General features: G+C 38.7%; 1 protein-coding gene across 3 annotated transcripts in view; it reads right to left on the bottom strand.

Moving 5' to 3' along the window:
* UVRAG (UV radiation resistance associated) overlaps positions 1 to 15,149 on the bottom strand; it is a 281,275-nt gene that overhangs the window by 197,767 nt on the left and 68,359 nt on the right. For all 3 annotated transcript variants that reach the window (XM_037131554.2, XM_037131552.2, XM_037131553.2), the window contains one exon: positions 5,711 to 5,796. In XM_037131554.2, the coding sequence (XP_036987449.2) occupies positions 5,711 to 5,796 (86 nt within the window). The remainder of the gene's footprint in view (positions 1 to 5,710; positions 5,797 to 15,149) is intronic.

Raw genomic sequence — 15,149 nt, 5'->3', positions numbered from 1 at the left:
TATCAGCTGAAAGGGGAGGGGGAGAACGGGGAGAAAGGTGCAGGGATCAAGAAGCATAAATGGTAGGTACAAAATAGACAGGGGGAGGTTAAAAATAGTATAGGAAATGGAGATGCCAAAGAACCTGTATGCACGACTCATGGACATGAAACTAAGGGGGGGTGACTGCTGGAGGGAAGGTGGGTACCAGGCAGAGGTGGGCTAAGGGAAAAATCAGGACAGCTGTAATAGCATAATCAATAAAACATATTTTTAAAAAACTTTTTGACAATTCTCATTTTGCCAGATGTAAATCAAAAGTCAGAGCATCAAAATCCTGGTTCTCTGTAACTTGAAGAATAGTTCAATTTGCAGATAATAAATACTTCATACGTATGATATACACTGTGATGGGGTGAATACAGTGACTGATAAAACATGGATTCTAGCCTGAAGGAGCTCTCAACTTGGGGATGCTGAGAAAAGGGAGAATCAATACACGCTCGCTATTGATTGCACAGGCGGTCTAGGAGAACCTGATGTAAGGACACACGTCCCTATGGAGTGTATGAAACAACGTCTTCTAAATACCACATATGCTCAAAGATTTTTAAATGTAATGAATGACAAAACTGATGCATCTTTTAAAAGGTTCCTCTGGCAGAAATGTAGCAGATGAATTCTAGAGCCATGTACAAAGCTATAGAGCAGTAAGAGGTACTGGTTAAGAACATGGGCTCCAGAGCATTCAAACCGTCTGGGTTTGAATACAGGCTAATACTAGTCATGTGACCTTGAATAAGCAACTGAACTGCTTTCTGCCTCAATGTCTTCATCTGTAAATGGGAACGGGGATAGTTTTTACCACAGAGAGTTGGAGTGAGAATTAAGAGGGTTAATTAATGTAAAGCACTTAGAATAATTCCTGGCACAAAGTAAGCATTCAATTAATAATAGCTATTAATTGCATGAAAGAAAAACTGGTAGTAGGGAGATTAGTTAGTAGGTCAGGAAATAGCCCAGGAAAATAGAAACGAGAACAAATAGGGGTGTGCTCACTTGGGGTCCCCGAAATGCTGATAATACCACTAAACAATTGGTGGGGTGGGCAGGCAAGTAAGAGGAAACTTAAGCAAATGAGTGTAGCTCTCAGCCTGTTAAGATTGAGGTTCCCACAGAGCATGAAAGTATCAATATAAATGTCTAATGGGCACTGGGAGGGGGGCACATCAAAAATCCCAAATAGAGACAGGAACCAGAGATACGGATCTGAGGGTCATTAACACGCAGATGTGCTGTTTGAAGCTGTGGCCATGGCAGCGAGTATCAGGGAGAAAGGGACGCAGAAGAGTCCTCGGACCCACAGAGATGAGGGCTCTGGGACCACAGTAGGAGCCACGGGGCCTCCGACAAAAGTGAGAACTGTCGATAAAATAGAAAGAAGGGAGAAAATACACCCATATGAAATAACCCCCTCTTTCCAGAAGTTTTCAATGTTATTAGGCAGAAAGAACACACTCATTAAACAGTTTTTATCGTGACTATTGAGGATTAATAAAAGCAACTCTAAAAGCAGAGGCAGTAGGTATTAGAAGGGCAAGAAAGAAAAATCGTGTTGAATTCGGGAAAAGCTAGTGGTCACATGAAAAGGAGCACGGACACAAAGGAGAAAGGCCATTCTGAGGTGGGGGAAGTGAAGGGCAAAAGGTAAACTGTTATTTATTGAATGTTAACTATGTGCCAGTAACTGGAGTAGAGCCTTTCAAGTATTTTATCATATTTAATTCTCATAAAGTCCCTATGAGACAAACATTATCCTCATTTTACAAGAGCAGTTTGAGGCGTACCAAAGTGAAGTTCCTTGTCCAAAGTCTTGCATCCAGTTATGGGCACATGACAATTTCACAGCTGGACCCTCAGCGGAAGGCCCATAATTTCCCCACCATATTTCCACCTACTTCCCAAAGTAGGCCAAGTCAAAAGGGGAGAGAAAAAATAATAAAAAGTACACTAGAAGAAAAGCAGAACTGTTCTTACTTATTTCATGCAGTAGGGCTGCTCTTTGAGGAAGCATGAAAGGAAAAAAATGAGTTTCTAAACATCAGAAATACTCTTTCAGTCTCAGAGAACAGGGAGGGTCACAGACACCTCCCCGCTGTCAGCTCAGCCCTCGGGCCCACTCCCCACTGCGGCCGTGGCTGGAGTTCCAAACTGCACACCTGACCACGTCATCCTTCCTCCCCTGAGTCTTTCCATAACTTCCTATCACCAACAGGACAAAAAAAAATCAATAGAACCAAAAGGAAAAAGCTTTCTAATAAATCTAGAAACTCATTAACCTATTGTAGAAGGAATAATAGAAAAAAGTTCTCACCTCAAAACTATGCAATAAATTCCAAATGCCAGTTAAAGAGCAACATCGACACCTTGTGGTGAAGACAAAGCAGTTCCTAATTAAATGCCTGCTTACATGAAAACTAACCCTTTAATCCAGCAATTTCTAAGGGTTAAAGAAGCAAAATTTTAATTACCATCATACACACTGAAAGCAAATTTAGAAAGAACTTCTATTACTTTGACAACTAAAATTAGCTTAAATTCTTAACTATTGATGAAAATATGAATAAAACATAAGGTCACTGTTTTCCCAGAAAATGGTACAACAAATCCATTTGAAGGCGTTTTAATGCCCTGGTCTTAGGTGCTCCAAAATCCCTGCCTTAGTCAAGATTCCCGCCCTGGCTGGCGTAGCTCAGTGTCGATTGAGCGCGGGCCTGCGAACCACATGATCGCGGTTCGATTCCCAGTCAGGGCACATGCCTGGGTTGTAGGCCGGTTCCCTGCAGGACAGTTCCCAGCAGGGGACTCACGAAAAGGCAACCATACATTGATGTTTCTCTCCCTCTCTCCTTCCCCCCTTCCCCTCTAAAGATAAATAAATAAATAAATAAATGCCGAGCTTTCAGTTAAAAAAAAAACACAAGAAAGTTAAAAAAAAAAAGATTCCCTATTTTCACTCTGGCCAGGTGGTCCAGTTGATTAGAGCATCGTCCCAATATGCTAAGGTTGCAGGTTCAATCCCAGGTCAGGGCATATACAAGAAGCAACCAATAAATGCATAAATACATGGAACAACAAATTGATATGTCTTTCTTTCTCTGTCTCTCCCCTCCTCTTTCTATCTCTCAAATAAATCAATAAAAAATGTTTTAAGATTGTCTATTCTCCTGAGACAGTCACACGTAACAACACAGCGAGAGTTATTAACTAGAATACACTGTTGAAAAACAGAATCAGGGAATCTGGAATCTAATCCTGACTCCAAATGGCACCTAGAATTTTGTGGAGTTAAAAGTAATATTGAAGAATTATGACTCTGTGTGTTTTCACATAAAATTACACATCAAGAAAAAACAATTTCACAAACCAAGGAAAGCGTCAGGAAAAGAAGTCTTTTAAAAATTATCCTATCCAGGAACAGAGCTGCCTGAGTTAAAGAGGGGAAAACTATGAACAAATCTGACGGGCACGAAATTGTTTCCCAGAAAGCATTTTACATGTATCAGCTAGAACTGTGGGAAAAGAAGAGCTTTTGGTTGAGCAGAAGATGATGGTTACTCTTTCTTAATGCCTGAGAGAATTTTCTGAGAAAGCTGCATTTTACTCATTAACTTGGACAAGTACAATCTGAGCTTTCTAGTTTCAGAGTAACTCTCTGGGTTCTGGTAATTTGGTTGACAAACTTGATCTGGTTTAGAAAAGTACACCTGTGTTAGCAGCTATAAATGATTTACACAATGGTGAGGAGAAGGCCACTGTTAACAAGGCACTTCAAATTGTTCACACGTCTGAGGAAACCAAAAGGCCCCCTAGAAATGAAACCCCTAAGAGACATATCACTGCGAGATCAATGGTACATAACTGAACCGCCACCAAATTAACCTGATGGTTCTACATCTTTGGAGGGGCTCTTACGACTGTCAGAAAAGTTTCTCTGTCATCATGCCACGTGCATCTCATAACCACCAACCTAGGAAAGCAAGTTCGTCTGTGAAAAGGATCTACAAAACAAGCTTGTCTTAACACCAACATCCAGCCTGGCTATTGCTTGCTGTGTGCCCTCAGATAAATAAATCACTTAACACCTCTTGTTCAGCTTCTACACTGGTGTGTGAACACAAGAAGTTCCTAAGAGAATGAGATTATACATGTGAAAATGCTTGTAAATTATATATATTTTTAACTTCATTGCTTCCACCTTTTAGAAGAATCAAAGAGGTTAAATGAATTGGATAAACCTGGGACAGCTAAACTCAGGGTCAGGTTAATCAAAGCATTCTCTGTCCCCCCACGTTGCTGCCCGGTACCCACAGTCTTCAGTTCCCAGGCCCCTGTATCACAGCAGAGCTGCCAACGCGCCCTGAATCTCCATTCCCCTGGTTTTTCATGATGCTGCCTTTCCCAAATTCTCTGTTCACTGACCTTGCTTCCTTTCTCTTTTAATTCTAATGATTTCTCTAATAAGATCGCAGAATCTCATACCTGAAAAATATCTTTAAATAATATGATTTATACTCTCATTTTACTGTGGAAAATAGGTCAAGAATATTAGTGGCTTACTCACATTTCAAACTATTTCTGTACACTCTTCTTTCCCATACTTAAAACTTAATGTAGTCCCATAAATATAAGTTACATATTTTGACATATTCTGTTTTCTCTACCATCGACTACTAATCCTGTTCATTATGTTCCGTAGCCTAAGAATTCAAAGTGAAAGTACCTCTCAGATAAGAATCAAAAATCATCAAATGTGTGTGGTTACTTGAGTTGAAATCATTGTCTCTTAAGAGCAATTTATATAGTCCATGTGACCAAACTCTCTATCATCATGGATAATAAAACTCAAGATTTGCAAAGGAAAGGCCATTTCATAATGTTTATAAAACAAATAATCGTCCAATTGGAGAATAGGCCAATCGTCCTTTCTGGACTCTTCCTCTAGCAGATACATAAGGGCCGTCTAATGGTCTGAAATTTATGATGTGTTATGTAAACATTAGAAAAATACTGCCAAAATCAAATTTCAATGAACCATCTGTGTGAGGAGGGTGAACACAGGTTGAGTGTCACTGTTAACTTTATTCTGAATTGCATTTATTTTGGTAACCTGCCTCTTGGGAAACTGTCCTAGATGATCTACCACACTGAAAATTAAAACCAAATTTTAAAATCTTTCAAAATGAAGCCCAGACATTATTAAAATGCAGAGCTGACACAGTTAAGCCCCTGAGCGTGAGATCCGTGCAAAGCTCCTTTGCCCTGCCAAACGGGATTCTTTTAAAAGACAAGCAGCAGGTCAGAACTCTAAGCTGTGTCTGGGGTACTGGGGGGCTTTTCTAATAATGCTGTAGTTGTTAAAGTTCCGATAAGTCTAAATTCTGTACCTCTGCTTGCTGCTCTTTATAGTGCAGGAGACCGGAAACAGCTCATGTCTCCGTTTTAAGATCTCTCTCTCCCACTGTCCAAAGAAAGGAAATGACTTTCCAAAGGCTTTGTGAAAGATAAACTTAAATCACTGTAGCTACAAAATTTATGAAGCTCTCACTAAAAAATGCCAAGCCTGAATAACAGCGTCTAAAACTCCTGTACATTTCCTCACACTGAAATGTCACAAACTCAAAATGAGGACGATTCCTTAGAAGATGCAGGACTCTAAGAAGTTTCTTACCGCAACAAAGAGAAGACATCGTAAGAATTGCGAACACAGTTCTGATCCACCTGAAGGAGCACATTCTTCTGAGTGTTTGAATAACCCTAAAAAATATTAATTAACAAGTTAGTAAAAGTGAAAAAGAATAAAATAGGTGCCCAATGAATTGTGTTTGTCTTTTTAAAATTATGATTTATAAAACACCTGAGTAAATTCAAATTGCTAAGAGATTAAAAAATACAATTTCCATATAGCTAACGTTTAACATCTTAGGCAAGTGAACTCAAAATACATTTCCTCTAGTATTTTCCCACAGAAACAATGTTTCACATTTTGTAGTGAACTCTCACAGAAGCCCCGTAAGTCTTCTTAACACGTGACTGGAGAAGAGTATTAACGATGATACTTCAAGAATGCCCGGCCATCACATGTAATGTTTTTGCGGGGACACGGCATTCCAAGTTCCAATTAGGAAGACCAGAAACAAACATTTCCACTTAGTGGTACAAAGATGGTGAGAGCAAGGGTATTTCTAGAGAGAACTTGGCACAATCCATAAGAAGAATAGAACAGGTATCTGCCATAGACAAAGTAAATAGTAGTTTAAAAAAAGAATTCTGGACATAGACTGCCTGCTTACACTGTAAGCCCTTAAGACTGACCAGCTCTGTAGTCTTGAGCAAGGTATCTAAGCATTCTCAGTTTAATCTTGACTTCCTCTCCTGTGCTATGGAGAGGATGTTCTCTACCTCACAAATGGCTGTGGGAATCAAAAGACCAAACGCTTGAGAAGTAAAAGGTAGGTAATAAGCATTATATACATGTCTGCTATAATGCTAGTGTAAGAATTTTTTAAATTATATTACTATAGATGTTAAAATGTTATTAACCCATGTTACCTCAAAAAAGATAATTAAGAGAATATTATGAACAACTTTATGCTATCAAGTTTGACAACTGAGGTGAATCAGACAAACTGCTTTAAAAAAAGTATAGCCTGGGTAGGGTGGCTCAGCTGGTTAGAGGGTCGCCCAGCACTCCAAGGGTGCAAATTTGGTATCTAGTCGGGGGCGTGCAAGAAGCACTGGGTGAATGGATAAATACATGGAACAACCAATCTCCCTCTCTCTCTCTCTCTCCACCCCCCCAAAATCAATCAATAAAAATATAAATTAATAAAAAGAAAAACACAACATGCCAAAATTGATAGTGAAACAATATTTGAATAACCCTATATCCACTGTTAAGTGAACAATTTTAAAAGCTGCCAACCAGAAAGTCTGGGTCCAGACAGTCTCACTGACAAACTCCACCAAACATTACAGAATAATAGCAATTTAATACAAACTTGTTCATAAAACAGAGGAAAAGGGAGCAATTTTCAACTCATAAGACTGGCATTATTAGTACTAAAACTTGCCAAAGATTTCTTTCTCTCTCTCTCTCAAACACACAATTAATTACAGACCAATATCCCTTATGAACAGAGACATAAAAATCCTTGGCAAAATATTAGCAAATTGAACCACCAATATATTCTAAGAATAAAACAGTAACATATCATTATTGACTGAATTTATTCTAGAAATGTAAAGTTGGTTTAGCATTTAAAAATCAACCAATTAGATAAACATATGAAGCAATCATTGTAAATCTATCTTAATGGCCACACAGTTATAAAGATGTAATCTGTGACCACAGTACCGCAAAGGGGAACAGGTCTACATAAAAGAAAAGGTTTTATATAATATTAAAACTAAGTTGATATTAATTTGAACTAGATTGCTATATCATAAGATATTCATGTAATCTCTAGGACAACCACTAAGAAAATAACTAAAAGATCCACAGTCAAAGAAGTAAGAAAGGAATCAAAATGTTACATGAGAAAATGTATAACCCAAAAAAGGGTAGTAATGGAGAAAATGAGAAACAGATAAAAAAGTGGCAGAACTTCCATATCGGTAATTACATTAAGTATAAGTGGATTAGAAACTCTATTTCAAAGGCAGAGGTTGGCAGAATGAATTTTTTAAAGCAGTCCATTACATGCTACCTACAAGAGATGCACCTTAGACCCAAAAATACAAATAGGCTGAAAATGAAAGAATAGAAAAATATTCAGTATAAGCAGTAACCAAAAGAGACCTAGAGAGGCTATACTAATATCAGACAAATAGACTTTAAGATAAAACATTATAAGACATGAAAACAACATTATATAATTGAAAAAGCCTCAAGAACATATAAATGATTATAAATATATATGCACTTAAAATATAACAAAATATATATAAAGCAAAAACTGTCAAAATTAAAGTGGGAAATATTCAAAGACATCAGAATCCCACTTTGAATGGTGGGGAGCACAGCCATATAAAGACAAACCAGGAAACAGAAGACATGAATGACACTATAAATCTACTAGACCCAAGAGACATACACGAAATGTTCTATCCAACGACAGCCATATACACATTCCTCTCAAGTGCAAATTGAACATTCTCCAGGATAAACCATCTGTTCAGCCGCAGCACACATTTGCATAAATTTTTAAACACTGAAATCATACAACATATCTTCTCTGACCACAGTGGAATGAAAACTGGAAATCAATCAATAACAGAACACAACTTAGAAAAAAATAACAAACTGCAAAGTAAACAACACACTATTAAACACCCAGTGGGTCAAAAAACATATCACAAGGTAAACTATTAAATACTTTGAGATGAATAAAAATGAAAACACAATATATCAAAACATATGGGGTGCAGTGTAAAATGTTCTGAGTAAAATTTATAGTTGCAAACATCTACATAAAAAAAAAAAGAAAGAGCTGAAATCAATAACCTAACCTTCTATCTTAAGGAACTAGAAAAAGAAGAGTAAACTAAACCTAAAACAAGAAAGAAGGAAATACAGGGCAGAGATCCATGAAATAGAAAATACAAAAACAATAGAGAAAATCAACAAAACTGAAAGTTAGTTCTTGGAAAAGATCAACAGAATTGACAAACTTTAAGCTAGACTGACCAAGGAAAAAAGAGAGAAGATTCAAGTATTACATAAGAGCCTTATGTCCAATTGTATGCCAACAAATCAGATAACCTAGATACAATGGAAACTCCTAGGAACACCAAAATGACTCAAGAAGGAACAATCCTGACAGCCCTATAAACCGTCCGTCTCGAGTTTAGCTAAGCCTCCCCACAGTATTGCTGCCTCAGCATGGATTTGACTTGGGCCAGCAGCCTGTGAGGACCTTAAACTGACGGTAGCCCCCTCCAGTAAGGACGTGCCACAGATAGCAGCCCACAGAATTAAGAGCAAATGTAAGTTCCTTTATGACTTGTAATCAAACAGTATCCCCTGCTACCAGCACCTGAATGCCTATGTGCCCCTTAAATAAAAATCCCCGTGGAGACTATCCAAAACCCTGCTCTTTTGGTTTGAATTGACCAAGAAGCACAAATGAAGTGAGTGCACTCCACCCACAGATGCTAATAAAGGGATGCAACGAGGGGCTGCCTCTGCCTCCTGCCTCGACTTCCCCATGTGGCTCTTTGAGGCATGTCCTCTAATTCCTCTAGAACCTGTGACTTTAATAAACTTCCCCATTTAAGTTTCTCTTGTGGCCTGTGGTTGTACCATGGATCACCATCTGGTGCCCTGTGCTCCACTCAACAAATGTTAATTTAACAAAGTCATAATAGAAGTTAAACAGGTTGACTCAGTAATCATAAAAATCCCAGCAGAGAAAAGACCAGAACCACATGATTTGACTGGTGACTTCTACCAATCATTTTTAAAAAATAGTAACACCAATCCTTCTCAAAGTCTGCCCTAACATGGAAGAGAAATACTCCTTAATTCATTCTGTGAGGCCAGTATTACCCTAATACCAAAGCCAGACAATAATATCACAAGAAAATTATAGACCAATATCTCTTATGAATATAGATGCAAAAATCTTCAACAAAATACTAGCAAAGTTAACCAAACAGAATATTAAAAGGCTTATAAGATTTAGTCCAGCAATTCTACTTCTGGGTTTATACCAGAACAATGCAAAGACTCAAAGAGATATGTTTTACATCCACGTTTATAGCAACATTATTCACACTAGTCAAGGGGGTAGAAGCAACCCACATGCTCATCAACAGAGGAATCGATAAATAAAATGGGTATATTCATACAATGGAATATTATTTAGCCTTACAAAAGAAGAAAACTCTATAGATGATTCTTGGGGACATTATGTTAAGTAAAAGAAACCAGTGATGGGAAGCAAGCTACTGTGTGATTCCACTTATATAAGTGCCTGGTGGAGTCAAATTCACAGAAACAGTAGAAGGGTGAGTGCCAGGGGGTTGGGGAGGGGGAACACGAGAACTTAAAGTTTAATGGGTAGAGAGTTTCAGTTTTAAAATATGATAAGAGTTTTGATGATGTTTGCACAACAATGTGAACATTCTTAATGCCACTAAACAGTACACTTAAAATGGTTAAGATGGTAAATATTATATAGTATGTATATTTTCCCACAATTAAAAATAATTTTTTCCCTGGCTGGTGTGGCTCAGTGAATTCAGTGCCAGCCTGTGAACCAAAGGGTCACTGGTTCAATTCCCAGTCAGAGCACATGCCTTGTGCTGCAAGCCAGGTGCCCAGTAGGGGATGCACGAGGAGCAACCACACATTGAAGTTTCTTTCCCTCTCTCTCCCTCCCTTCCCCTCTGTCTAAAAATAAATAAAAATAAAATCTTTTTTATAAAAATAATTTTAAAAGGATTATACACCAGGAACAAGTGGAATTTATCCAAGGTATGTAAGGGTGGTTCAATAAATGACAATCAATCAACATAATACAATAACTGGAGGATTCGTGCTTCCCCATTTCAAAACTTACTACGAAGTAACAGTGATCAAAAGTGTGGCACTGGCATAAAGGCAGACGCAAAGATAAATGGAATAGAGCCGAGAATTCAGAAATTAACTCATACATCTATATCCAATTATTTTCAACAAAGGTACCAAGACTATTCAGTGGGGAAAGATGTTTTCAACAATGATGCGGAAACAAGGGGCTAGCCACATGCAAAAGAATACGTGGTGAGTTCACCCCCAACACCACATATAAAAATTACCTAAAAAAATCAATCAAAGGCTAACTGTAAGAGCTAAAAACATAAAATGATAGAAGAAAACACAAGGGTACATCTACATAACCTGGGATTTGTCTGTGGATTCTTGGATTTGACACCAAAAGCATGAGCAACCAAAGATATGACAGATAAATTGAACTTCATCAAAATTAAAACTTTTTGTGTAAAGAACACCATGAAGAAAGTACAAAAACAGTCCACATATGGGAGAAAATGTTTGCAAATCATGTATTTGATAAAAAGTCTAATATTCGGAACACATAAAGAACTCTAAAAACTCCTCAACGACAACACAACAAACAACCCAATTTAAAAGGGGGCAAAGGCCCTGGCCAGTGTGGCTCAGTTGGCTGGAGCGTAGTCCCGTAGACCAAAAGGTCACAGGTTCAGTTCCTGGTCAGGGTACATGGTTGTGTGTTTGGTCCCCAAATCAGGGTTTCTCTTTCACATCATTGTTTTTCTCCTCCTCTCTCCCCCTCCCTTCCTCTTTCTCTTTCTAAAGTCAGTAAGCATGTCCTCAGGTGAGGATTAAAAACAAAAAAGGGGTGAAAGAACTTAGAGACATTTCTCTACAAAACATACACAAATAGCCAACAAGCACATGGAAAGATGTGACGTCACTGGGGAAATACAAATCAATACCACACACACACTACTTTGCACCCACTAGGATGGGGGGGTGGGGGGGTGGACAAATTCTTAAATTAGGAAAAAAACAAAATAACTGTTGGCAAGGATAAGGAGAAATTAGAACCAATATTGCACATTGTCCGTTGCTGGGGTGTAAAATGGTCAGCCTCTAGAAAAAAATGTTTGGCAATTCCTCAAAAATGTAAACAGAATTACCGTATGACCCAGCAATTCCACTCCTAGGTATATACCCAAAAGAACTGAAAACCAGTACTTAAATATTTGTACACAAATGTACAGAGCTGCACCATTCAAAATAGCCAAAAGGTAGAAACAATCCAAATATTCGTCAACGGATGAATGGATACACAAAATGTGGCATGCTCATACAATGAGATATTACTCAGCCACAGAAAGGAAACAAGTACTGACATGCTACATGTGGATGCACATCAAAAACATTCTGCTAAGTAAAAGCAGCCAAACACAAAAGGTTCCATATTGCATGGTTCCGTTCATGTGCAATATTCAGAACCGGTAAATCCGCAGAAACAGAAGCAGACGGGTGTTTGCCAGGGGCTTGGGGAGGGCAAAACGGACAGCGAGTGTTTAATGGGTACGGGAATTTCTTTCAGGGTGATGAAAATATTATGCAACTTGACAGAGGCGGCGGTTGTATAACATTATGAACATACCGATGCAACTAAGTTGTACACTTTAAAATGGTTAACTTCATGTTGTGTGATTTTCACCTCAATTTTTTTAAAAAGAAAGATGGCTATGAAATGATGTACACACCATGAGGGCAGATGTGGAGAAAGAGAACAGAGACAAGAGATAGATCAGTCCTGGGAACCAGCTACAAAATCCAAAATAATAAAAGACACTACAAGTAGATCTAAGATTCTCAGGAGAAATGATTAATGACATTCTACTTAACTTTTATTTTATGCAAAAAGCTGCCAAACATTTTTTCCCATCAAAAGCTCATCTACATCCACTAACACACAACTAAAAGCAACACATTCCAGCAGGGAAAGAGAGCTCAGATGAAAGGTTTTACTCCACGCTGCCTGTCATGGAAGTGAAAAAAAAGCATTTAACTCCTCTGGGCTTCAGTGTAACTATAAAATCAGATGAGACTACTACTAATAAAAAATCATTTTAAAATGACAGCAACAGACGCAAGGAAAACATTTGAGCATTTACAGTGTGCAAGGCAAGTGCTGTTTCCCATGTTAATGTTAATACCTAAATGCTAATATGTTAAAGGTTAACATACTTAATAGTCACACAACCCTGTGAAATAGACACTATTATTATCCCCACTTTAAAGGTGAGGAAACTGAGCCACGAAGAGGATTAAGTGGAAGAGCCATGCAGTCTGGCTCCACAGCCCATGTTCTTAATGACCACGCTGTACTTGATCTCTAAGACCTTTTCCAGTTCTGAAATTCTGGGTCCGTGTACATTTAAGGCAACTTAAGGACATTATTAAACCCTTCTGCTTCAGCCGCCACTTAGCAATTATCATTCTTGAAATACGCTAAGAGCCTTGCTCTGAATGACTTCTGGCTTCACCAGATGTGCAGTCCCGGCAGACCTCTGATGAAGGGCTGTAATGGAAAGAAACGGCTCATTTGTATCTGGTTATCTGTGTGAGATACTGCCAAGTGCCAAAGAGCCCAGAGGAGATTCACATGTCACTCAGAGCTCTTCTGAAGCCAGGCCTACCCATTCTCTTTCACAGAAGGTCTGAGTGCGCACCTATTAAACCGTCCAAGGAAACAGATACTCTCACATATCCAGTGAGCAGGGGCTCTTCCAGGCAGATGGTCAGGTGTGTTTCTGCATCAGCAGTCAACAAACTTTCCCGGGCAATGGCCAGGTGGTAAATATTTTACGCTTTGCAAATCACATGTCATCTCTGTCACATATTCTTTGTGTTCCCCTTTGAATTCTTTACGAATGTAAAAACCATTCTTAGCTTGCTGGCCATAAAAAAACATGTGGCCTGTAGTTTGCTTAACCCTATACTAAATGAGTAAATGAGACATCCATTTTCAAAATTGATTGATTGATTTTAGAGAGAGGGAGAGAGAGAAACATCGATATGAGAAACATCGACCAGTTGCCTCCCATACACACCCCAACCGGGGACTGAACCCACAGCCTAGGCATGTGCCCTGACCAGGAATCGAACCCTTCGGTTCACAGAACAATGCGCCAACCAACTGAGCCACGCAACCAGGGCACCTTTGAAAATGTGTTACTGTACATTTTTGGTTTTTAGTTGCTATAGAAGTCATAAGACTGTTCTTAATTTTATTAAAACTATAAAAATTATACTGAAGTAATCCAGTTGATGGGATAAGTGATCATAAAGCAAACGGTGTTATACATTTATATATATATACATATATATATAAATGTATACATACATTTATATATAAGTGTATATATACATTTATATATATATAAGCAAACAGTATTAAAACATTTCAATGTTTACTAAACACCTAATACACAGAGTATACTAATACAAAAGTGAGTACAAAAGTATACAAGCGAGTACACTTTGAAGTCCACAGCCCAGTTAAGTTTCCAAGTATAGTAAAAATGCAAAGGTACCATAAGAAAGGTTAAAAATAGAAGCTACAGGTGGTCCATACGGTTAATACGGTTAGTATTCCATCTAGTAGAAGCCAGAACATCAAAGATCACAACCAATGGCAGTATTTGGGATAGACCGAGACATGCTAATGAGCTAAAGGGCAGTGAATGGAAGTCCCACACAGACCAAATACCTTTGGACAAAGCATGACAGTAGGAAAACACAAACTGTATTTGAAGAAAATGGAATAGCGGTACAATTTGTTCACCATCAGTGATATAAAAATTACCTGGAACCCCGAAGAGGGAAACAGTGGGAGACAGAACTGAAAAATCAGGCGGAGCCCTGGCCATGTAGCTCAGCAGGTCAGAGCATCAGCCCGACACACCAAGGTCGCGGGTTAAGCCCTGGTCAGGGCATATATAAGAAGCAACAATGAATGCAGGGATAAATGGAATAACAAATTCTCTCTCATTCTCTCTCTCAAATCAATAAATTAGGTTGAGAGGACCAGGCTCAGAAACCCTTGGGTACCATGCTAAAAAGCCAAGACAACCTTTGGTGAATAAGGACTCGTGACAGTTTTCTGACAGTGTTAATGATCAGACCTGCGTTTAAGGAAGGTTACTCTGGTAATAACAAATATAAACTGGAGGAGGCAGAATGCCCAAATACCAGTAGGGGGCTATTCTAAAAATCCACACTAACTAGAGGTAATGTGAGCTCAAACTATGAAAACGGAGAGAGGATGTCAAGATGGAAACAGAGATAGAACCTAAAGAACTACGCCACCAATCGCCAACTGAATTGAGGCTGACGGGGAGAAGGAAATCGGGTCAGAGATGTGTGCACATCTAGCAGACAATGAGAAGTTACTCTAAACAACCCAAATGAAAGTGTGCTTTAGGGAGATTGATGAGGCAGTGGTGAATACGGCAGAGTGCATACAAAGAGACTGAAGTCCACAGGCCAGCCAGGAAACTAATGCAGTAATCAGCCCTCTAGGGATGCCGGTCTGAGCTTGGATTATGGCAATGGAGATGGA

The sequence above is a fragment of the Artibeus jamaicensis genome, unplaced genomic scaffold (assembly GCF_021234435.1).
Source record: "Artibeus jamaicensis isolate MK-2021 breed Jamaican fruit bat unplaced genomic scaffold, CSHL_Jam_final contig_64, whole genome shotgun sequence".
In the NCBI taxonomy this organism is placed as follows: domain Eukaryota; kingdom Metazoa; phylum Chordata; class Mammalia; order Chiroptera; family Phyllostomidae; genus Artibeus; species Artibeus jamaicensis.
The sequence above is the reverse complement of the archived record's forward strand: the minus strand, read 5'-3'. Positions and strand labels throughout refer to the sequence as shown.